Below are 26,448 nucleotides of genomic sequence, written 5' to 3'. Positions count from 1 at the left end.
ATGCACTTTCTAAGTGTCATTACGATCTGTTTATTCGCTAACAATGCGACCCCCTGACTACCAATCCACAGTGTGAAAACTGCACCATAAATAGCAATTTCTGTTTCACAATAGTTGCTGCGCAGATTTTATGTGATTCACCCGGTATATTAAATCTGATTTCACAGCAGCCTATTGGGTATTTAAATATGGTGTTATTGGGTTAAGCAAAATCTCCTCTGTAAAAATCAATATTGATTGCACAAACAACAAGAGTGTGAAACCAGATTCCTCTGTTTGTTCGCGAGACCCAGAAAACAGTAGATACCGACCCCTAGGACGGTAAATTGTTCCTTGACTTTCGGAAGGTATTGTATGCAGTTATTTGCTCTCGTGTACTGGGAAAATACGTAGGTACAGAAAATCATACCAGCTTTTTTTATTGGACTGAACAGTGCCTAGCAGTATCTCCAGATGTGAAAGCAACTTTGGGAGCACCCCTAGGAAATGTTACAGGCCCATTACTGTTCACAATATGTACATGGTTATTCATAAGTACCTCTGCTGTTCCAAAAGGTAACAGCAAGAAAACAAAAAGACACAGAAAAATGACACAGATCAGTGTATAGCGCATCCCTACGAGCTTCGATTCGTAATACGTGCCATGGTGTCGTTATAGAGTTCGCAACTACGTCGTCGCAGGCGTTTCACAACATGTATACAAATCAACCACTCTGTATTGTCGCATGGAATTGGTCTGTGCCTACAGACAGGTAACCAGTGTACAGGTTTTAAGGGCAACATGATGTCTTTGCACATACCTAGGTAGCAGCATCAATGACTTCAGTTAACTGCATGCACATGTTGCCGTTTGACATGTTGCAAATGGCATCTATATTAAACATTTCAAATGTGAGTTAAGAACTTAGATAGACGCTATGTCCACTGATAGGTGTCTGTTTTTGTATGTTTTCTGGTTTTTACACAGTCTTCTTGTGAAATTCAGGAGGTATAGTACGCACAGGATACGGTGGCCGGTGCACAGCGACGAATATTCGTCCGAAGAGCCAGGTAAGTTCCTTCGTTCGTTCTGGACGGAAGGCCGCCACTGTTTGCCTGCACTCGGACAGCTGGCGACACGCTGCACTGATGTTATCGAAGCACATGCCCTGCAATCTTTCTGAAACGATTTTACAGAAACTAATCTGTAAAAGAATTCATTTCTGTGTCATTTCACTTAAAACTTAATATGTTAGCTTCTTGATGAAGTGCACATCATTTTGTTATTGGTCACAGTTATTGTAATATATGTATTTAAATAAGACACTGCATGAAATTTCAAAAAGTTTGCAGTTAAAAATAGGGATCCGTATTTATTTGCGGTTGGTGCATATTACACCATATGTAGCTGGTTATGAAATATAGCTAATATACTCAATTTTTATTTAGACTTGAGTGGAGGTCTCCATCTGTCACTAATATAGAGAAAATTGATATTTTGTAGCACATTTTTTTGTCACCTCCTGCACCAACCACAACGCCAGAATGAAATTTTTATAACATTCCTCATAACACTTAAATAGTCTGAGATCTCAAAACGAGATATTGACAAATGATAGTACACAAAAAGGAAAGTTTTTTGTCATATGGTTAATATGTGAGACTTCATTACTAACTATCTTATTCAACTAACTATAGGCTGTTTCGACGAGACAGTTTAATTTTTAAGTGCTATCGGTAGCTGATGAAATGAGAATTGCTATGGGTTTTGGAACAACATAAGTGAAGACGTTACACGTTTAGTTTTGTACCAAGGATGCGCTTTTTCATAAGCTATTGACGATCCTTGTCCTTAGTTCCTCAATAAACTTAATAAATCATTGTTTAACGATTCTGATGCAGCTGCATCTGCACAGCACTTTACTGAAGTGACGTTTGTAAACTCCGCTGTGTTTTGGCGAAAGAAGCAAATTTTAAAATGGCAAAAAGAGAAATGTTGGTGTACTGAAATTTTGCCACTCACGGTGCTTCTCTTAAAGTTATAAATGGTTGACATGGAAGGTGAAAATAAATCGCTACTTTCGCTGCGTATTAAGCCGAATTCTTTTTCGTTGTTAACCAAGCCAGAGGTGACAGTAGATATTTTTGGATGGTCACCATGCAAGAGTAGGTGTGGTAGGGCTTAACACAATATTTACTAAAATACAAGTGGAGGTTTCAGTTTAGAATGAATTTCCCCTCCAGCACACAACATTTCCCCTACAGTGCATTGATGGCCAACCCACAAGCCCCACCACTACCACTCCCCACTCTTTGCCCAGGTGACTGCGCGTCTACCAGCCACGTTATTCTGCATGAACTCTACTTATGAATAGCACTGTGTAAACGACCCAGTGGTACTATAGGAAGACTGTGCTGTTGTACAAATAGAAGTTTCAATCTTAGAAAATTGTAGCAAAGTTGTGGAAGACCTACAAAAGATCGGCATTTGTTGCACAGAATCAGAATGGTTCCTTGAAAGGGCACAGTTGATTTTCCCCCCGACCTTATTCACTATTCAAGCTTGTGCTCTGGCTCTAATGACGTCATCGATGGTACATCAAACTCAAATCGACCTTCTCACAACCTAAAATGATTTTATGTCCCACTTGTTTTAGTACATCTTGAATTTTGTTGATGTTGTAATCTGTTTCAGTACTTTAAGCCAATTTGGATCAGAATTTCGTTTTCAGTATTCCACTTTACAATCTTGTATTTCTCCAAAGTACAAAATTCTATATAGATATTTGTTTGCTTCCATTAAAAAACAGATAGTCAAAATTGCTTCCCTGCAACCTTTTTTTGCAGCGAAACAGATATTTGAGCAATATCTCTTCCTTTTTTTTCTTTCTGTTCATCCCTATTCTGTTCTAGTTAACAAGTTTAGAGAATTATACGTCATTTTTGCGTGTAGAAATTCCATTTACCTTTTTTTATTTGAGACTGTTCCCTTACCTCCAAAAAATAGCTTCATCGCCCACACTTGTCCTGAATATGAACCTCTACCGACCTCTCGCACTGACACACTTATGAGTACCATTTCAACATCCATCCCGTGTCCACACATTACTGTAACACATCAGTCTCTCCTTCCACACCTCAGTATTGCATATAATCGCCTCCCCTGACCTCATCGTGGAAACGATTGTTTAGTAACTCCACTTCAATGACGTTGTTGTCGGTAACATTATCATACCTATTACGCAGTGAAGGTAATGACTGTCTCTTGCCGATGATATATTGTACATACGACTAGATACTCTTGGAATTTTCGACAAATTTCCGAAATAAAGTTTTGCTGTGGAAGCTGTTAAAAGCATCTCGCACTGAAAGTTGGATCTAGTATTTGAGCTCTGCAAACAGTTGCCAATCTTGGAGACTGTGCGTTCTTTAAAATCAGGCATACTTTTTAAGTTGTTTCTACAACAGTGTCTTGACTTTTTTTGTGTACCACAAGGGATCTGTTCCATATCTTATTAATTTACTTGATATGAAATTCTCAACAGTCGTCAATAATATTTCTTTGAAGTTAAACCATATTTGGTTGACACATACATAGTATGGAAAGAGTGGCGACTGTCTCTGCGGAAGGCCTCAAGCGAACTTTTATCTTTCTTTAATAGATATACTTTGATCTTATTTTTGGTAGTTTTGTATGGTTCAATATTTAGTCTCGCTACCTTGACCTTGTGTTCAGTAATTCTTTTAATTGACATGATGTTCTTCGTTTGTTCACGACTGTACACGGCTAGCAGGTCTCGTATGTCATTGCAACCATTTGCAGTTTACTGTTGTAGCCACTTATTTTGTGTTGTGGACACCCGATCTATTAATAGATCACGAGTCCACTAATCAAAGGAGGTAACTAAACCAGTAGTGGAGACTGTGTAGCGTGGACTGGGAGTTTTAAATTTTAGATCAGCTCAGAAAAATTCAAACAGGAACACAGCATCAAAGGCAGCAGGTCAAACACAAGACATTGATTAGGACTAGAGAAGTTCTGTATCGCAGTTGTAAATTGTTGGAGCTCTGTTGGAGCTCTAATCGCTCATAGAAAGCACTGAAAAGAAATCTCTTAAAGCTGGCTGAGGCTAGAGACGACTGAAGTATTTACCAGAGACCTATCGGTGTTCAGGAAGGACAGAGTAAACTCCCTGACTCAGACAATATATTCCATGAAAATGTTCAAGGAAAATTTGAGCAACGGTACCTGACTCATGTAATTGTAGTTGGTAGGGACTTCAATATATCCTGGATACGTTAGTGAAAACATATATTGAAAGCGACGGTAGGCACAGTTTTCCTAAATTATGAATTAATAAAAGTGAAATGTTTTGAATTTTTTTAGAACTTGTAAAAATTCTCCAAAATATAAATTACACAAGTTATTTATCTACAAAAGTAGGTCAAGGAAGAGAAACCCTACTTCTACCAGCCAGTACAATTTGTAACATTGTCATAAACAGTTAATGAGAAAATGTATGTAAAATTGACAAATTTCGCATTGTGGGTATCTGTGGTAATATCTCCTCTTAAAAATGAAACTAACTATGCAAATGGAATTCTTTTTTCTTTCAAAATAAGTTATAAGTATTTATTCCTCTGTAAAAATCTCATTCCACTGCTAAATACTAAAATAAGAAACAGTATACAGCATTCACAATTAATAAAATATTCCGCTCTATTATGTCGTTGTCTAAGGGATTTCACTTCAAAGCCCAGCTTAAGAGCCCGGAATATTTTATTACTTGTGACAATTCCGGCTGTGAAAGTTTACATTTTACAAGTTTACAGTATTTCCATCTGAGGTGAGCCTTGAGACCTTTAAAAACTTCTCTCTAGGTAGGCCTACTGTATTGTTCTAGTTTCAATAAAATTGTTCTATCTGTTAAAATGCGTGGGAAAGAAAGAAAATATAAAATTTATGTTATTTTTGTTTGTTAAGTGAATTTATTAATTCTATTATTTACATACAGTTTCATTTTTCATGAGAAAAGTTGGACAAAATACCACTTAATTTTATACTGATGTGTTAGAGATAGGACACTGTTTAACTTTGTAAGTTGTAGGTTACATGTGAAGGAAACTCAACAGTAAGTACTTAAATTTTAAGAAATTTTTCTTGAAAGGAATTGAAAATTGATGAAAATGGTCAAAATGTTTGTGTATACAACTGGAAAGGATAATAAATATTTGTGAGTGGAATGAAAGAAACATTGCACAGTGGACCTGGTTTCGACTGCTGGTGACAGAATCAATTTAAACTGACATGTCCATCACTAAAATGGTGTCAGATAAAATGTTTGCACCAAGCTTTGGGCCACATGAGGTTTGTTATTTATTTAATAGTCAAAACTCACAAATGTGAAAATATATGACAACAGAAGCCAAACGTTCCAGTAAGGCTTCTGTGATATACTTGTGCATGTGTGGTTACATGCCACCACAGACTTTAATAAGTGATTTTATCCTAGTTAGAACAAACTTATTTGAAATGTAAACTATTTTATTGAGTCCCCTTTCTAACTGGGCTGAAATTCCGACTTGGGTAATACTTGAGACCGAATTCAGTGGTGGCTTAGCTCATAAAAATACATTCGCAAAAATGCTGCAAATGGCTCGTTTACGGATCCATGTTTTTGCTTCGATTATTAAACTCTTCAATAAACCATTATACGAAAGATAGCCCATATGAAAAGCACCCTCATTGAAATGGTTTCAGTAATAACTCTTATATAAACTAACAGTATATTTTCGCAGTACCATTGTTCATTAAGTATTAGTCTACAAACAAATGATCGTAGTTGATGTTAATGATAGCGATCAAAGATACCTGTACTTTTCCACAGGAATCACCAAAGTTTAGAGCTTGTACCTTCCTTTGATAGACAGTCACTGAAAGGGAACACAGACTTGTAATGTCTGGAGCTTTCCTTTTCCTTAGTTTGTTCACAGTATTAAATTAAAACAACTGAATTCAGCTTCTTCCAATTCTCACTTACTGTAGAAGAAACTGATGCAACAACTCCGTTTTCTTTTTTTAAATAGAATGATATTATCCTACAAGATGCAAACTCAAGTAAATTAGTTCACATTCCCTAAATGATTGGACTTGCTTCACTCTCGTCTCCTAAATACATTTTCTCTGCTTGTTAGGACCGCAAAGGAGCATAATGCAGAGCTGTATCAGCGTTCCAAAAAAATCATTCTAGTTCCGATCATTTTTGGGGTACCCGTGACTGAAATGTGAGGTGAGATCAAAGGTTTCCAAAGATATGGTCACCTTACACGCAGCTCGTTGTAGAGGGAGAGGGACCTATAGTTAAGGTACACTCCAAAACACAGTGTAGCTTGGCATTTCTCTCTCTCTCTCTCTCTCTCACGCACGCAAAGAAACACATCCAGAATTGGGTCTCTGTAAGTCAATTTTTGCAAAAAATGATTGAGGAACAGCTGCTGTTCAACATATAACGTAAAATTAAAAACACCTTCCGCTGTCTATAATTTGAATATAATTTATTTATGCGACCAGTTTCGGCGTTTGGCGTTTCACTGCGCCATCTTAGGGCCCCCTGACCAACGGGGCGGAGGAATCCAGCATCTTGTACAGTTGAAATGGGGCCCACGTTAAGTAAATGATATCCTGGTGTGACGCGCTCAATGTGTGTTTAAGTAATGATAAATTATGATATTTTATCCGTTTTGGATCTTATGAACTCCATGACTAATAACGATAGTCGGTGAATGGCGCAACCAGTCACAAATACTTTTTGAATGTTTTATTTTACTATCATAACCGGTTTCGGCAATCATGTCCATCTTTCAATGGCTAACATTTTTTTGTTAAATAGATGCATTATTCAACAGCATGTCGTATGCTCCACAATACGTTCCAGTAGATGACGGTTCGTTTTGCTGTGGTTCACGTGGTTTTCTAATTCGATCCTCAATAGGCATTTTAAGAATATTACGAAGTGTTGCCACAGTATCTTATTTACAATATGTGTGCTGTAGTGGAATTCAAGAACGTATACATCGAGCTAGAAAACCACATGGACCACAACGAAACGAACAGCCATCTGCTGAAGCAGACAAGATGTTGACCAAAACATCTATGTAACGAGAAATATTAGCCATCTGTAGATGTGCATGGTACCATAAAACAGGTTATGTCAGTAAAATAAAACATTCAAAAAATACTTGTGGTTGACTGTGTCATTCACCGACTACAAGATAAATTATCTTCAATCAATTCACTGTAAGTTATTCATAATAAAGATTAAATAATTGCTGTGGTTGGCAAGAGAGCCAACACCGTTTTACTTAAGGAGGCCGAAATGCACGCGTTTTAGCTCACGCAGGCTGGCGTGAGGTCTGGAACAGGACAAGGAAATTAGAATTTAGAAAAACGGACGTAGCTGGTGGGATACTTAACTTTAATCCATTAATGATGAACGTCGGTTTTGACGGTACATGATTCACAATATAAATAGTAACTGATAATGGCGCCTTGCTAGGTCGTAGCAAATGACTTAGCTGAAGGCTATGCTAAACTATAGTCTCGGCAAATGAGAACGTAAGTAGGCAGTGAACCATCACTAGCAAAGTCGGCTGTACAACTGGGGCGAGTGCTAGGAAGTCTCTCTAGACCTGCCGTGTGGCGGCGCTCGGTTTGCAATCACTGATAGTGGCGACACGCGGATCCGACGCATACTACCGGACCGCGACCGATTCAAAGGCCACCACCTAGCAAGTGTGGTGTCTTGGCGGTGGCACCACATTCCTCCCCCGCAAATCGGCGTACGGTTGTGGTATAAGGCTTCCGCCCGGCGTGGGGAGGACCCCATGTTGACGTATGCGAGGAGGTGGGGAGCCTAACAACAGGCGAGGCTGTGCCACCCGCACCCTGCCATTCGGACCGCGTCTGAAAACCTGCTCCAGGGTGCACGCCAACATGCGGTGTAAGCACCCGTAGAGAGACAGGAGGGGCCGCAGGGTCGACCTCCATCGGGCCGGGGCGCCCGACGGTCGAAGACGACACATGGTCCGGAGCGGGCAAGAGTTCCATGTCGGAGGACAACTGGTCCCGGTAAGCGATCGGCGGCGCATGACCCAGGGAGGTGCCCGGCGGCTGCAGCGAAGCGTCCACTGCGGGCGTCGCCGGCGGGAGAACAGGCGGCGGCGCGTCGCCATGGGGCAAAATGGAAGGCAGCGTCGGTAACACCTGGGGCTGAGGCGAGCCAGTAGATGGGTCCCCAGGGCGCTGACCGGACGGCACCGTCGCTGAAAGCAGACGGGGAGCGGCAGATCCCGTGCGACGACAGAGGCGCAGCTGGTTGAGATGCCGGCGCACCTCACCAGAGGCCCCCCAAAGCCAGATACATAGCGCGTCCGAGGCAGCGAAGAATGCGCCCTTCGAGCCAACGCCGTGAACCTCGGTAGTGGCGGTAGTAGACAACGTCGCCTGGGGCAGGAACCTGATGCGGCGGATGTAGCAAAGACATCAAGGTTCGATGAGGGCGACCGTGGAGCAGCTCAGCCGGCGAGCGACCATCTCGGGGCTAAGAGCGATACGAGGACAAAAAGAGCAATAATGCTTCCTCCCGAGAATGCGACTCTTTTAACTTCAACATCTGTGACCTGAAAGTCCTGACCAATCGTTCAGCGGCACCGTTTGACAATGGCGAAAACGGCGCGGACGTCAGATGTTGAATACCATTGGTCTTGCAGAATGACTGATATTTTGCGGACATTTTGTGGGCCATTGTCGGAAACAATAGTCTGGGGAAGACCTTCAATGCAAAAGATAGCAGATAACGCTTGGATGGTGGCAAATGACGTCGTGGAAGACATCCGGACAACAAAAGGAAAATTACTGAATGAATCTACCACAACCAACCATCGAGCATTCCAGAATGGACCAGCAAAATCGATGTGTACGCGTTGCCAAGGGGAAGTGGCTTTTGGCCATGCAAAGAATTTCCGCGGTGGTGCTGATTGTTGTTCGGCACACACCATGCAAGAAGAGCACATATTCGTAAACGCGGATCGATTCCGAACCAAGTAGAGTGCTGACGAGCAAGTTGTTTCGTTCTCACTATACCCCAACGTCCTTGGTAGAGAAGCTGTAAGACAGAGGACTGTAACGAACGTGAGACCACGACCCTGGACTGATCATTATCAGAACGCAACAGCAAAACACCACGTAGACCAAAAAGTCTCTCCTTGTGAGCAAAAAGTCGGCGAACCAACGTGTCCCCGATCCGTGACTTTGACAAGGGCCATTGCGTAGCAACAAAACGCAGAACGGTAGCAAGGACAGGGTCGGCAGCCGTGGCTGTAGCTACACGACGAAAATCAATCGGAAACGATTCGACCACGTCATCTGTTTCCGCATCAATGAACATGCAAGCAAGTTTGGAGGAATCGAATGCCCTATCCTCAGCAACAGGCAAGTGGGACAACGCATCGGCGATTCCGTGCTTGGCAGTGGACCGATACAAGATATCGTAGCGGTACTGCGAGAAGAAAATAGACCAGCGAATGAATTTCTGCGCTGTACGTGGAGGTATAGGCTTGGTCGGATGAAAAAAAGACGTCAATGGTTTGTGGTCTGTGATGATGGTAAAGTGACGACCATACAATAAATCATGAAACTTTGTAACACCAGTGCTTGTTTCTCGATCTGTGAATAATTTCTTTGCGCAGACGAGAGCAATTTGGATGCAAAGGCAATAGGGCGATCGTGCGATCCATCTTTGTGCTCAAGCACAGCACCGATCCCGAAATCCGATGCATCCACCATCATCAAAAGGGGCTTCTGGGGATCGAATGGCGTAAGGCAAGTATTGGAAAGCAACGCCGATTTCAACTGGCGAAAGGCGCGTTCGCATTCCGTCGTCCAGACGAACGGAACCCCTTTACGGCGTAAGCGATGAAGCGGAGTTGAAATGGAAGAGGCATGTGGCACATATCTGTTATAGTAATTTATTTCTTCCAGCACACTCTGTAGCTCCTTCAAATTCTGCAGCGAAGGCAAATCTTGTATGGCATGAAGGTGCGTGGGACTGGGATGTATGCCTTGGGCATTGAGTACATGTCCCAGGTATGGCAAATCACGAGCAAAAAACACACATTTGTCCTTCCGCAAGCGAAGACCATTTTGTCGCAAGACCTGAAATAATGTTCTGAGATTGGCTAAATGTTCTTCTTCCGTCTTTCCGGAGATCACAATATCGTCCAGATAGTTTGCTGCAGTAGGGACCGACGCACAAACAGTTTGTAGATATTGCTGAAACAATGCAGGGGCGGATGCACACCCGAATGGCAGTCGTTTGAATCTATACAAACCAAGATGCGTGTTAACCACCAAAACGCGATGGGATTCTTCGTCCACCGGTATTTGCAAGTACGCATCTGCTAGGTCCAACTTCGAAAAATATTTACCCGGGCACAGTTTGTCAAAAAGATCTTCTGGACGGGGTAAAGGAAAAGTTGCAATCACTAGTTGTGGATTCACTGTTGCCTTGAAGTCCACACAAAGCCTCAATTTTCCGGAAGGTTTTGGCAAAATTACTAAGGGTGAAGCCCAGAGAGAACTCTGCACACGTTCAATTACATCTTGTCATTCCAAATCGTGTAATGTTTTTGCGACCTCATCACGCAATACGGGGGGAACATTGCGCGCTCTGAAAAGTTTCGGTTGCGCGTTTACTTTCAGTTCCAAATGTGCTTTACAGTTCTTAGCGCAACTGAGGACCGGTGCAAAAATGTCTGCAAATTCTTCACATAGACGAGAAACACTGTCTGAAGGCACAGTCTGGTTCACTGATAGGACCTGATTTACTATAGACAAGTTAAACAACTGAAATAAATCGAAACCAAACAAGTTCACTGCAGAAGAAGAATGAAGGACATAAAATGACACAAGTTTTATTTGTCCTTTGTATGTTGCAAGAAGGCTGCACTGTCCTAACACAGGGATATCTTGACCTGAATAACTAGTTAACTTAACATTTGCGGCACGCAACAGAGGTGTGCCCAGCTGTCTGTACGTGTCTTGATTGGAGGAGGAGGAGGAGATTAGTGTTTAACGTCCCGTCGACAACGAGGTCATTAGAGACGGAGCGCAATCTCGGGTGAGGGAAGGATGGGGAAGGAAATCGGCCGTGCCCTTTCAAAGGAACCATCCCGGCATTTGCCTGAAGCGATTTAGGGAAATCACGGAAAACCTAAATCAGGATGGCCAGAGACGGGATTGAACCGTCGTCCTCCCGAATGCGAGTCCAGTGTGCTAACCACTGCGCCACCTCGCTCGGTGTGTCTTGATTGATCCGTGAAACTGCAGCCCCAGTATCGAGCTGGAATGGTATCACTTTGCCATTAATGTCCAAGTCCACAAAAAGTTTATTGTCCTGCTGACGACAAGAGCGACTGTCTTGTGCAACGTGAACTGACTCTGGTACAAAATCACTTGCGACTTGAAGGGAGTTCCAGCGATGTTGACGCACACCATTTGTGGGACGAACACAGTCACTGTTAGAGAGAATGGCACTGAGCGGAGTGGAATGAACTACATGAATTTCCATGGGCGAAGTTTCATGAGCCTGAGTATCCTTGGTTCGAATCCGGCGTGAAGCAAAGGGCCTGGCATGGTTGTGAGTTTCCGATCTGAGCTTTTTCTGGCAAACACTCTGAACATGTCCTCTTTTATTACATAAAAAGCAAATAGCTTTGCGCGACGGGCAATTCTCACGCGAATGTCTAGTAGCGCACCGCGGGCATGATTTTAGCATTGCATTTGCTTGCCGGCGCGGCACATGTGGCTGAGAGCCTGGCGGCAGCAGCGAGGCCAAAGGCGAGGACTGTTTACTGTTCCGTGCAGCTCGCCCGGCGGGCCGGTTAACCTGACACACGGGTGGCGAAGTTCTAAATGATTCCTGAGCAAAGTCAAGTTTGTCCTGCCGATCCAATATGTCAATCATTTGTTGAAAATCTGTTCCCTTATACGAACATCAGAAACGTTCTGTGCAATTGCATCATGGACCATAGTATCTGAATATGGGAGTCCACATTGACACTCACAAGCACAATCCCTAGTAAGGCCTTGCAAGGTTGCAACCCACTCCAGATTAGTCTGACCTGCTGTACGTTTTGTACGAAAGAAGGTATACCTTTTTGCAACCACATTGACTGATTCGTTGAAATATGCATCTAATGCAGACAAAATTTCTTCGTAGGGCAGAGTTGCTACGTCGCGTCGGGGAAATAATTTGACTATCACATGGTACGTTTGTACGCCAACCGATGATAACAAAAAAGGCTGCCGCTCGTTAGCTTGAATTCTGTAGGCGGTGAGATGGAATCCAAATTGGAGTGACCACTCCGTCCAGCTTTCCAGTGCAACATCAAAAGGTCGAAAAGTTGGTGCAACTGCGTGTTGTGGCTGCATTAGCGGTGGAGCGGCTGCTGCCGCACGTTGACCCTGGACGAGCTGTCCAAGGGCATCCAGTAAGGCCTGCGTCTGCTGATTCTGTAAGTGATAAAATTCGGACAGTACATCTGGAGATCGTGGCGAAGCCATTACACAAGTAAATCAGGGCAGTATAGTTACGAATGCGGTATTGTCTCGTCGCCAATGTTGTGGTTGGCAAGAGAGTCAACACCGTTTTACTAAAGGAGGCCGAAATGCACGCGTTTTAGCTCACGCAGGCTGGCGTGAGGTCTGGAACAGGACAAGGAAATTAGAATTTAGAAAAACGGACGTAGCTGGTAGAACACTTAACTTTAATCCATTAATGATGAACGTCGGTTTTGACGGTACATGATTCACAATATAAATAGTAACTGATAATGGCGTCTTGCTAGGTCGTAGCAAATGACATAGCTGAAGGCTATGCTAAATTATAGTCTCGGCAAATGAGAACGTAAGTAGGCAGTGAACCATCACTAACAAAGTCGGCTGTACAACTGGGGCGAGTGCTAGGAAGTCTCTCTAGACCTGCCATGTGGCGGCGCTCGGTGTGCAATCACTGATAGTGGCGACACGCGGGTCTGACGTATACTACTGGACCGCAGCCGATTCAAAGGCCACCACCTAGCAAGTGTGGTGTCTGGCGGTGACACCACTATAATGATGATTTCGACTGATGTTTGTAAATTATTTGTAATCTGATGTAGGGCGTGAAACTATTTTTACATCTGCTATCACAAATCCAGACCATGATCTGATGCATATTCATAGACCAGAGTTCGTTAAACTATGTAGGTACAAAAAAACACCATTGAAGTAATTACTCACGAAATATTTCTGAAATAATAAAACAGAGGTGATTTGTTTTCAGCTCACTACGTAATGATGTACTCGGCTTATGTACCCCGATGCCGACACACAGAATGAAAATTATTAAAATCTTTGCAACTTATGCAGAGTTTTACCACGTTTCGAATATCCAATGTTAATCTTTAAAAAACTTAACTCCCTGGGCTGTATTTAATAAAAATCTTATTATATGCCTTAATGGCAGACAACAATCAAATTAGTTTAAACACTGTTATTAGTCCGATATTTGGTTGAGGATACTATTTCTATATAAGGAAAGGCTTTTGTAACTAACAAGACTTAATGTATTTTCAAGCGCACTTAGCATTATAATATATTACAGACCATAAGAGGTAGTTGAAGAAATGAGACATTCCATGCATTCAGCCCAATATATATATATATATATATATATATATATATATATATATATATATATATGTGTGTGTGTGTGTGTGTGTGTGTGTGTGTGTGTGTGTATATATATATATATATATATATATATATATAGTCATGATTATGTTCACATACAACAAAAGACAACGCCTTTCATTTTTTGATAACGTCTTTATCATCTCCGAGAGACTGTTCGTCCGCTGCTTACTGATAGCTCTTTGACCTCACAGCACTGTACATTCAGTACAATTATGAAGTTATTTTATTTATTACATTCCAGGAGACGGTACAGTAGACTTCTGGTTCCAATAACGCAATCCCTTCGTTCATCAATTGAAGATTGCTAAGCAGACGTTCAAACCAAACTGTAGGGTTCTCTGAGTTGAAACCAGAAGTCTACGAATGCCAGTTACTTAATGGTAGCCCCTGTTTCGACTGCACCTGAAGCTGATTCTACCTACACATTGGTCATGGGGCCTGAAGATGGCGTAGTGAAACGCCGAAACACGTGGCATAAATGCATTATATTCAGATCATAGACGGCCGAAGGCATTTCTAATTCTGCATTTTACATCCATAATTAGTGAACACTAGTAATAAATTCCAAGTATGGCTAGAAATTGACATTTTAAGCTATGAGAGAACTAACAATACAGGAGCACATGCTCTGTTCAGCTCTGCAAACAAAACGTGAACACAGTATTGTTTAAAATGTAAATGTATGATTTCCCGGCGTATACAGCTGGCGAAGAGTTCTCGGGCTTCCAGCCGGGTGGCGGTGTCTTCAAACTGCGACGTTTCGACGAGTGACATACTCGTCATCTTCTGGCGAAGTGCCGAGACTTTGCGGATGCCGGCCCCTTTATACCTGCGGCGTGCCCCCACCACCTGGCCGCGGGAGGCTGGGTCCAGTGGAGCCGCCGGACGGGGTGGAGGGGGAAGTGGGTGCGTCGTTCGTGTCTCCGCCAGAGCATTCCGGTCGCGTCTCGTGATCTGGACGGTTCTTGGTGCGTTCCTGGCGTATTGCGGCTAATGCTGGATGCCAGGCCGCACTCAGTTGATAACCTTCGTCCCTATTCACAAGATTCTCGTGGACCCGTATTTCTATTGATTCTTTAATGACGCTGTCCCAATAGCTCCCAGGGCGGCACAGCACCCTGGTGTTCTCGAAATCAAAGGTGTGGTTTTCTTTGATGCTATGTTCAGCTATAGCAGATTTCTCTATCTGTCCAAGCTGGACATGCCTGGTGCGTTCCTCGTACCTTTTCGAGATGCAGCGCTGCGTTTGTCCAATGTACTGTACACCACATTCGCAGGCAATGCTGTATATACCAGGTGTGTTGAGTTTGAGTGGGTCTTTAGTGAGCCCAACAGCTCTTTCATCTTCGGCGGTGGTCTGAAGACGGTATTTATGATTGATTTTCTCAGTAGCCCCCAGATTTTGGCTGATATGGGCCCCAAATATGGAAGAAAGACGAGTCTCTTGTTAACTTCCTCTTCTTCCACTTCCTGAAATTTGTCAGCCTGTCTCCTATTGAAGGCCCTACCAATCTGTGTTTCACTGTACCAGTTTTTCCGAAATACCTCTCTTAGGTGGTGTAATTCGTCTGAGAGGCTTTCTTTGTCACAAATGACGCGCGCCCTATGTACCAAGGTGGTCAGTACTGACTGGTGTTGCGCCGGATGGTGGCAGCTGGTTGCATGGAGGTACAGGTCTGTGTGCGTCCTCTTTCTATATACTGAATGGCCCAGCGTGCCATCCGCTTTCTTCCTGATCAGTATGTCCAGGAATGGAATACAGCCATTCTCTTCTACTTCCATCGTGAAGGTAATATTCTCATGTATGCCGTTTAGGTGGTCCATAAACTCCTCCAGTGCCTGCCTGCCATGCTGCCAAATCCGAAAGTGTCGTACACATAGCGGAAGAAGTGCCTGGGTTTACGGTGAGCAGTTTTTAGTGCCACCTCCTCAAAGTGTTCCATATAAAGATTCGCGATCCCTGGAGCAAGGGAGATCCCATGGCTCCATCCACTTGTTCATAATGTTCTCCATTGCACTTGAAGTAGGTGGTCGTAAGTGCATATTCAAAGAGCTTCGCTGTTTCAGGCTCGAAGTTCTGATTAAGGAGTGCCAAGGCGTCTTGTAGAGGTACTTTCGTGAACAAGGAGGTGACGTCTAAGCTCACGAGTAGGTCATCTCTCTGTATTCGGATGTCCTTCAGTATTCTTACGAAATCTGCGGAGTTTTTCACGTGATGACTGTAGTGTCCCACCAGTGGTTTTAATAGTGTCGCCAGGTATTTGGCCAGTCCATAACTGTGCGAGTTGATGCTGTCCAGAATCGACCGTAGAGGCAATCCATACAGGCGCGGTGTCGTTGGCGCTCTGGGATACAGCCGTTTCTGCACTGCCTCTGTTAGCGTCACGGGTTTCCTGGTCATCGTCGTCGTAGGGTTCTTGTTGAGTTTCCTGTATGCTGGGTCTTGCAGCAGTGAGCAGATTTTCTGTTGGTAGTCGACTGTGCGAATCAGCACCGCCGCATTTCCCTTGTCTGCTGGGAGGACCATGATGTCAGCATCATCCCTCAGTGCACGGATAGCCTCTCGCTCCGGCGCAGTAATGTTGGCTTTCGGGACTCGTGACATGTCGATGATCCTGCAGGTCTCCCTTCGGATCTGCTCAGTTTCCTCCTTGGGTAGGCCCCGGACTGCTTCCTCTATGCTGCTGATGATGTCTCGTTTCGGTATGGTCCTTGGTACAGGTGCAAAGTTTAACCCTTTCGAGAACACCAGGGTGCTGTGCCGAGCCGGGAGCCATTGGGACAGCGTCATTAAAGAATCAATAGAAATACGGGTCCACGAGAATCTTGTGAACAGGGACGAAGGTTATAAACTGAGCGCGGCCTGGGATCCAGCATTAGCCGCAATATGCCAGGAACGCACCAAGAACCGTCCAGCTCACGAGACGCGACCGGAATGCTCTGACGGAGACGCAAACGGCGCACCCGCTTCCCCCTCCACCCCGCCCGCCGGCTCCTCGGGATCCAGCCTCCCGTGGCCAAGTGGTGGGGGGCACGCCGCAGGTATAAAGGGGCCGGCATCCGCAAAGTTTCGGCACTTCGCCAGAAGTTGACGAGTATGTCACTCGTCGAAACGTCGCAGTTTGAAGACACCGCCACCCGGCTGGAAGCCTGAGAACTCTTCGCCAACAGTATTGTTTGTTATCGGTGGTGAGTACACCATAGACTGAGGTCTGGCCCTGGTTTCTGAGCAGGCTACCGCTTCCCGCGCGGCGACCAGCTGCTGCACACGCTGATGGACCTGCAGGACGTGCGTTCTCGCGCCTTCGACATGACTGGAGGCAAACTCAGCGCCATGCCGTGGCTGCGCTTCATCCAGCCCGAGGCAACGGGCTACAACGCGATCACCAAGTTCAACAAGATAACAAGCGCCTTTTGTATGGTAAGTACTGGTAGTCAAGTCGTGAAGCATGCGCTCAGTGGATAAGGATAAAACTTTGTAGTTAACTGGGGTAAAGAAACCGAAGCGCTTGAAAATTTGCCTGGTGGCGAGGGAAAGCTAGTCGCCTGACTTAAATAAAACCCGTATCTCAGTGCTGTGAAGATACACACACCCCCAGGAATTGTCACTCTCGGCATCACTCGCAAGGATGGCAGAATGCATAACAATCTAATTGGCACTGTCTATAATGACAATTCATGGGTTGACGCACTTTGCATAATTTACAATATATTGAATAATCTCTCCCAAAAATGTGGTTAAGTACGGGAAAACATGTTCTATAAATTACTGAAATGAAAGTGAAATTTAGTATAACAATGAGATTTATTGATTTAATGCACAAATGAACCAAATTCTCAGATACTATGATAATGCGTGACCAGGGAAGTGCAACAAGTTTCCATGAATAATTAGGTGGCAAAGTTGAAATGGGTGGATATCAAATGTTTGTAGGTCCCTTTCCCCCACTGTGAGTGGGCTGACTATCCTAACATATTGCTAATTCCTTAGCACGTGGTACAGTGACTAAGTAACAATGTTCAGCTATAAAATCCCACATGCAATTTAGATCCGCTGTGTACACTATGCGTGCAGAAGCGGTGCTGAGGGGTGTAGTGTCTTGCGGTCGGCAGATAAGAACTAAATCAAATTTGAACACACACATTAGTTTACCAAAAATATGCCTTCTTGGCATGCACTCATTTCCAAACGTAAGAACAACAAGAAGCACAACAATTCTTGAGATGGTACAAGCCAGATAAGAGTATAAGATAACGAAAAGAGCCACACAGAGTGGCTGCGTAGTTTAAGGCGCCCGCAGGAGGTTTGGGTCCTACCTCAGGCATGGGTGTGTGTGTTGTTCTAAGTTAGTTTAAGTAGCGTATAAATCTAGGGACCGATGACATCAGCAGTTTCATCCCTTAGGAATGCACATACATTTGAACAATTAAACAACAGAAAGAAAATAATAACCAAAATACTACTCTACACAATTACAAAGATACAACTTTCTACTGCAAGCTACGGCGAATGTCAATTATGCTGGAGCTGTCATAAGTATTGGGTTGAGCTGTCCTAGCTGTAGGTACACATTGCCGGTCTGACTGCTGGCGTGCTTATAACGCCGATTCGGTGGAGAGCTACACGTAGTCACATTAGTTCCAATTAGTGGATCTCTGTCACATAGCTTTTCACAAAGTAGCTCCGTGTTTATGCGGAAAGTCTGTTGGTGTTTACATCCACTGTCGATGTTTTGGTCCGAGCTCTGGAAGGGAGGTCAGCCGTCCACCTTGCTTATCTGTTGTGTGGCCCCTCTAACTGATAAGGGGTCGCTATGACATTTCTACCCCTGGAAAAAGAATGCACAGCACCACAAACGTCCAGAGGAGTAGGGGCATCCAGGTCGACATCCATAGGTTTGTGGCCAGCAGGGGCAGGAGGCGGCAATGCAGCAGTGACAGCTGGCGGCTGAGGCAGCAGCTGAGGCAGAGGCAGAAGCGGATGTTTAATCACAGAGTGGCCGGCGACAGGCAATGGCAGCTCCCTGGGGCGTCATGGTCCACCAGACGGGGGCAGGGCTGGTTGAGGTGCCAGCGGGCAGCAGAACCGTTGACCCATTGTAGAAACGCCATCCACAGAGCTTGGTGATGACAGCAGGCTCCCAGAGCGCCTTTGGATAAGATCAACTTCCAGATCTCCTACCTGACGTGGAAAGAATGCGCCGAAGTGCGAGCGAGAGGCTGAGAAGTCTCAGGAACAAGGGCAGATAGGGGAGAGTGGAATGGTGGACCATGAAGTATCTCTGCTGGACTTTTAACGACATGGGGGGCAGCATGGTATGTAGCCAAAAAAAGAAGCATGCCCTCCTCCAGTGGGTGATGGCTCAGCAGCTTATCAAGCTGGTTCTTGAACGCCTACACAAAGCATTCTGCATGGCTGTTTGACACAGGGTGAAATGGGGAAGTGTAGATGAGGGAAATCCCATTGGCAGCACAGAATTGCTGAAACTCGGTCGAAGTAAAGTGTGGACCATTACCCATAACGATCGTTTTTGGGAGTCCCTTGACAGCAGAGAAGCACCAGAGAATTCCGATAGTCTTAGCGGAAGTGGTGTTCATCATGCAGGATATGAAAGGGTATCCCAACCTGTAGTCGATCAGGATGAGTCATTGGGTACCATGAAACAGCCTTGCAAAATCCAAGTTGAGACATTCCCATGGAGAAGCTGATCAGGCCACGAAAAATACTGGGGTGTGGATGCTGCCTAACGGGTTTGGCACATGGTGCAGGCCGACACGAGGGAGGCAATGTCTTTATCCAATCTGGGCCAATAAAGGTGGCGGCAGGCCAGCTGTTTGGTGAGGACGATTCCCCACTGACCAGGGTGGAGGAGGTCGAGGACACGGCGGCCCAGTGCATGCAGTACGACCACCCTGGGAACGTCTGAGTCACTATCCAAAAGTATGACGCTGCTGCGGAAAAAGAGACTGTGCCAATGATCCCAAAAATGCTGGACTTCCGCATCACAGATGCCACTCAGAGGTGCGAAAGACAATATCAAAGTCGAACATCGCCAGGAAGAGCGCCCAACGCTGAAGGGATGCGCTGTCTGGGTGGGCACTGGGGCACTCGGGTGAAACAAAGAAACCAAAGGTTTGTGGTCGGTCTGCAGAGTGAAATGACGACCATACACGAAATAGTAGAATTTCGTCAGTGTGAAGACCAGCTCCAAAGCTTCCTTTTCAAGTTAACTATGTTTGGTTTGAGCGTTGGTCAATGTTTTGGATATGAAAGCTACCGGCCTCTCAACGTCATTGAGCACTTGAGAGGGGAAAGCACCCAGGCCATCGATGGCGACGATGAGGGGCAGGGAAAGGTCGTAAGTGGCCAGACATGGAGGGTGGGAGAGAGCTGACTTGACACTTGTGAAAGCCTGGTCTCATGCTGCATCCCAAACCCAACGCACACCCTTGTGTAACAATCTGGACAGGGGCGCCGAGATCTGGGCGGTGTTGGGTATAAAACGCCGATAATAGTTAATTTGACCGAGGACGGATTGCAGTTGCTTCACGATGGTGGGAAGTGGCACGTTTTGAATCACTTCGACATACTCCTTAGAGGCATTTAGGCCACAGGCATTAATCGTGAACCCGAGATAACTGACCTCGCACACAAAAAAGTCACACTTCTGTTTATGGCAATGCAGGTTAGGCTCGGAAAAAGTCTGGAACAGCCTACCCAGCTTATCCACGTGGTCCAATGCGGACGAGCTACCGACAGTGACATCGTCCAGATAATTTGCTGCACCAGGCACCTGACTTTTGAGCTGTTCCAAATAACGCTGGAAAATGGCGGGGACACTGGCAGTGCCAAACGGGAGGCGGTTGTACCAGAAATGGCCACACTGATATTGATGACTAGGGTCTGCTGTGATTCTTCGTCCAACGGCAGCCGCAAATAAGCATTGCGCAAATCAGTTTTGACGTAAACGGTGGCGCCCACAAGACGTGCGAGTATGTCATCCACCGATGGGACTGGATATGAATCGATGACTAACTGAGAATTTACCGTGACCTTAAAATCGCCACAGATGCGTAAAGCACCATTCAGCTTCTCGATTAACACGATAGGCGTCGCCGAGCGGCTGTGCGTGACGGGAGAAAGAATGCCATCGTCGTGTAAGCAGCGAAGTTTCACCTGGAGCCTGTCTCGGAGAGGAAATGGAACCAGATAGGCCTTAAAACGAGGCACAGCAGAGGGAAGAAGTTGAACACGTGTAGGGAAACCCTTAACCCCTGGTGTGGATGAAAACAACGTTTCGTATTTGCTGAGCAATGGGCTAGGAGGGTATCAAAGGAGGGTATTCCAACCGCCTGTACCTCATGCTTCACTGACAAACGCAGACGAGCAAAAATGTCCACACCCAGAAGGATAGTACCGGCGGAGGTGCCGACCACAAAAAACTGAGCGGTGAAGGAACGACCATTGTAGGAGGTTTGTGTCTAAAAAACGCCGTCGGCTGATATATAGTGATTCCTGAAACTACACAAGGCGCAAGTGTGCGGAGACTAAGCTGGCGAGCCCAAGCATTGGTATGGGGCACCACCTACAACAGAAACAAAAGATGCCATGTGAATCTGGAAGACCACAGGAATATGCGCTGTCTCCAAGGTAAGGAGGAAACGAGCTCCCGACTGCGGAATGATGGAGAATACTTGTCCGTCAATGGAATGCAAGGCTTCCAGGTCCAGCGCTGGTGATTCGTGACGAGCCTGTGCGTCCGCGGGAACCGTGGCATCGACGCGAAATTTCTGCAAAGTCTGACACACAACGGCGATGGGGCCTGTTCGGCTGCAAACCGTGCACCTTGCTCACTCGTGGGGGCGGTCCGACCGCTGGTGAGCTCGGAAACAGTCCGGACATGATGGAAAACAGGCGAAAGACTTTCTGTCACCGGATGTACCAACAGACTGACGAAACTCCTGCTCAGCGCTAGGCAACTGGCTAGCCGCAAAAATAATCCGAATAAGACGTGGCGGTTGTAGCCAGAGAGACTGTTCAAATGCACGAATGATAGGCAGACGGGTGTTGAGGAACAGGTCCTGTAACTTCAAAATATGAGCCCAAAGACCCTCGTCTGGTGCGTGATACACCACCATATCACGAATCAACGAAGAGGCATAAGACTGCTTGCATTCAAAGTTGGCGCACTGGAATTTGCAATCGCGGGAGAGACCCTGGAGCGTCCTAATCCATTCCCAATATGTCTGATCTGGGAACTTTCGACAAGGAAAGAAAGACTGACGGTCGGAAAACATGTATTTGTGCGTCAAAGTACTCAAACAGGCAGCCCTTATACGGGTAAAGGAGAGATCTCGAGGGGACTGCCCAGGGTTCAGTTGTTGTATTAAACAATACATCTGTGGACAGATGGTGCTAAATAAAAAAGCTCAACTTCGATTTTTGTCGTGGATTCCATGTACCAGTAAATGTTGTTCCAACGGTTCGAAATAAGTTGACCATGGTTCGACAGACCTATCGAAAGCTGGAAACGTCGGTGGAGCCACATGCAAAGTGTTCATATTCCCCTTGACGGAATCAACTCTATAAGCTACCTCTTGCTACGCTGGGCAATGTGGGTGGTGGTCTGACCTTGTGAGCGCTGCCTCAATGTCTCGTAGAGTTTCCATCAAGCACTGAAGAAATTCCTCTAAGGAAGTTAATTCTTCCGAAAATGAAAGTTTTATCCCCGTCGCCAATAATTGTAGTGTCCTTTGGTAGGCAGGAAAGAACTAACGATCAAGTCTGAACACACTTTATTTTAACAAAAATACGCGTTCTTGGCGTGCACTAATATTCAAACGCAAGCACAATTCTTGTGGTGGCACAAGCCAGATAAGAGTACAAGATAATAAAAAGAAAATAATAACCAAAATACTACTCTACACAATTACAAAGACACAACTTTCTACTGCAGGCTATAGCGAACGTCTACTATGATAGACCCGGCGTTGGTACTGGCCTGAGCTGTCCTAGCTTTAGGTACATACTGCCAATCTGACTCTGCTGGCGTCCTTATAACGCCGATTTAGCAAAGTGCTACACGTAGTCACATTAGTTCCAATTGGTGGATCTCTTGTCACATGGCTTTCCACGAAGTAGTTCCGTGTTTATGCGGAACGTCTGTTGGTCTTTACAACCACTACCGATGTTTTGATCTGAGCTCTGGAAGGCAGGGCTTGTCTGTTGTGTGGGCCCTCTGACTGATAAGGGGCCGCTATGACAGGGGGGCATCAAATTAACTGTCTGATTTCCTACTCTGCCAGAGCTGCAAAAAACTTTACCAGACCCTGTCCTCGATTTGTGTGGAGTCGACTATCAGCGATGCACTGCACTGCTGGCTGCATTCAGGACTGCTGAACACACCAAATAGATGTGGGAATGCCCAATGTTCTGATACGTCATGACGCCGAAACCGAGTTATGCTGGCTGGCAATCCCAATCAGCACCTGTTAAAACTGTCTGGGCTACCTAACAGTGAATACTCTTAATTCTACTGTCACAGGTCTCTACTTCACGTCTTCTCTGTCTGGCGCTCTGTAACAGAGCCCCTAGAGAAACGTTTCTCTCTAGAAAATCAGAAAAAATTAAAACGCGCTGACCCCAACAAGCTGCCAATCACAAGTGTACAAATCACTGCATATAACCCCTCCAAAACACCACGAAAATCTATTAGAATTGAGAGTCTTGCCGACAAAAATTAGCGTGGCCTTGTTATGTCAGCAAGAGTCACCCACTGTCCACCAGTTAGCCTGCCCCATTAATGTGTATATGGGGAGATTGCGGCATGAGAAACTTAACTGACATATCAAAATACAGTGCGTACATGTCGTGCCAGCTTGGCGGACATCCTGCCGTCACCGAGCCGCAATGACAAGAACACCACGAAACAAAGCCCGTCAGCTGTGACCCAGGTGCCACTAAGTCGTGCTGGCAGGTTCCACGCAATCCTCACCGCCTTCCCTCAGGTAGAGAGAGCGCCCCTGGGGCCCGACCTTCCTGAAACCCAGCCGACTTGGCCTGACACAACACCCCTGTCTCACTCTCTTCTCACCCCCTGACTGTCCACCAACATATTTTGGAAAATAGCGAATGTAGAACAGGAAAGTCAAAACAACATTCGGTGAAAGTAAAAGCAATTGTGATAACATTAAGAGTGAAACGGGAATTCCGCAGTTAAATGCAGAGGAGGGAGTGGTCAGGTGGGAAGAGTACTACACTCCTGGAAATTGAAATAAGAACACCGTGAATTCATTGTCCCAGGAAGGGGAAACTTTATTGACACGTTCCTGGGGTCAGATACATCACATGATCACACTGACAGAACCACAGGCACATTGACACAGGCAACAGAGCATGCACAATGTCGGCACTAGTACAGTGTATATCCACCTTTCGCAGCAATGCAGGCTGCTATTCTCCCATGGAGACGATCGTAGAGATGCTGGATGTAGTCCTGTGGAACGGCTTGCCATGCCATTTCCACCTGGCGCCTCAGTTGGACCAGCGTTCGTGCTGGACGTGCAGACCGCGTGAGACGACGCTTCATCCAGTCCCAAACATGCTCAATGGGGGACAGATCCGGAGATCTTGCTGGCCAGGGTAGTTGACTTACACCTTCTAGAGCACGTTGGGTGGCACGGGATACATGCGGACGTGCATTGTCCCGTTGGAACAGCAAGTTCCCTTGCCGGTCTAGGAATGGTAGAACGATGGGTTCGATGACGGTTTGGATGTACCGTGCACTATTCAGTGTCCCCTCGACGATCACCAGTGGTGTACGGCCAGTGTAGGAAATCGCTCCCCACACCATGATGCCGGGTGTTGGCCCTGTGTGCCTCGGTCGTATGCAGTCCTGATTGTGGCGCTCACCTGCACGGCGCCAAACACGCATACGACCATCATTGGCACCAAGGCAGAAGCGACTCTCATCGCTGAAGACGACACGTCTCCATTCGTCCCTCCATTCACGCCTGTCGCGACACCACTGGAGGCGGGCTGCACGATGTTGGGGCGTGAGCGGAAGACGGCCTAACGGTGTGCGGGACCGTAGCCCAGCTTCATGGAGACGGTTGCGAATGGTCCTCGCCGATACCCCAGGAGCAACAGTGTCCCTAATTTGCTGGGAAGTGGCGGTGCGGTCCCCTACGGCACTGCGTAGGATCCTGCGGTCTTGGCGTGCATCCGTGCGTCGCTGCGGTCCGGTCCCAGGTCGACGGGCACGTGCACCTTGCGCCGACCACTTGCGACAACATCGATGTATTGTGGAGACCTCACGCACCACGTATTGAGCAATTCGGCGGTACGTCCACCCGGCCTCCCGCATGCCCACTATACGCCCTCGCTCAAAGTCCGTCAACTGCACATACGGTTCACGTCCACGCTGTCGCGGCATGCTACCAGTGTTAAAGACTGCGATGGAGCTCCGTATGCCACGGCAAACTGGCTGACACTGACGGCGGCGGTGCACAAATGCTGCGCAGCTAGCGCCATTCGACGGCCAACACCGCGGTTCCTGGCGTGTCCGCTGTGCCGTGCGTGTGATCATTGCTTGTACAGCCCTCTCGCAGTGTCCGGAGCAAGTATGGTGGGTCTGACATACCGGTGTCAATGTGTTCTTTTTTTCATTTCCAGGAGTGTATAAGTGGGTATAAGAAGAAACAGCAGACGATTTAGAAGCAATGGGGGATCAAGTATTAGAATCAGAATTTAAGAGAGCTTTGGAGGACTTAAGAGTGAACAAGGCAGAAGGGATAAACAACATTCCACCAGAATTTCGCAAATCGTTGGGGAAAATGGCAACAAACCGACCGTTCAATTTGGTGTGTAGAATGTATGAGTCTGGCGACATAGCATCTGACTTCTGAAAAAATATCATCCATACAGTTCTGAAGAGCACCAGAGCTTACATGTGCGAAAATTATCGCACAATCAGCTTAACAGCTCATGCATTCAAGCTGCAGACAAGAATAACATGCAGAAGAATGGAAAAGAAAGCTGAAGATTTATTAGATGACAATCACTTTGACTTTAGGAAAGATAAAGGCACCACAGAGACAATTCTGACATAGGGGCCGATAACAGAAGCAAGACTAAAGAAAAATCAAGACACGTTCATAGGATTTGTCGACCTGAAAAAGGCGTTCGACAATGTAAAATGGTGCAATGTTATCGAAATTCTGAGAAAAATAGGGGTAAACTATAGGGAGAGACGAGTAATATGCAATATGTAGAGGAGCCAAGAGGCAATATTAGGGGTGGAGGGCCAAGATTTAAAAGGGTATAAGACAGGGAGGCAGTCTTTCGCCATGATGAGAAGTAACAGAAATGAGAACAGCGAAAATTTAACATCAGAAATGATGGTCACGACGAAGATGAAGTTAAGGAATTCTGCTACCTAAACAGCAAAATAACCAGTGATGGGCGGAACAAGGAGGATATCAAAAGCAGACTAGCACTGGCAAAGATGGCATTCCTGGCCAAGAGAAGTCAAGCAGTATCTAACATAGGGCGTAATTTGTAAATTTCTGAGAATGTAGTTTGGAGCACAGCATTGTATGGCAGTGAAACATGGAGTGTGGAAAACCGGAACAAAAGAGAATCGAAGCATTTGAAATATGGTGCTACAGACGAG

At 45.7% G+C, this 26,448-nt stretch overlaps 1 protein-coding gene across 1 annotated transcript in view; it reads left to right on the top strand.

Annotated features, from left to right (window-relative positions):
• LOC126188413 (methyl farnesoate epoxidase-like) overlaps nucleotides 1–26,448 on the top strand; it is a 338,427-nt gene that overhangs the window by 137,184 nt on the left and 174,795 nt on the right. The window contains exon 4 of the mRNA XM_049930016.1: nucleotides 17,008–17,195. Within this exon, the coding sequence (XP_049785973.1) occupies nucleotides 17,008–17,195 (188 nt within the window). The remainder of the gene's footprint in view (nucleotides 1–17,007; nucleotides 17,196–26,448) is intronic.

Source organism: Schistocerca cancellata, chromosome 5 (assembly GCF_023864275.1).
Source record: "Schistocerca cancellata isolate TAMUIC-IGC-003103 chromosome 5, iqSchCanc2.1, whole genome shotgun sequence".
Lineage (NCBI taxonomy): Eukaryota > Metazoa > Arthropoda > Insecta > Orthoptera > Acrididae > Schistocerca > Schistocerca cancellata.
Note: the sequence above shows the minus strand (reverse complement) of the source record. Positions and strands in the feature narration are given on the sequence as shown.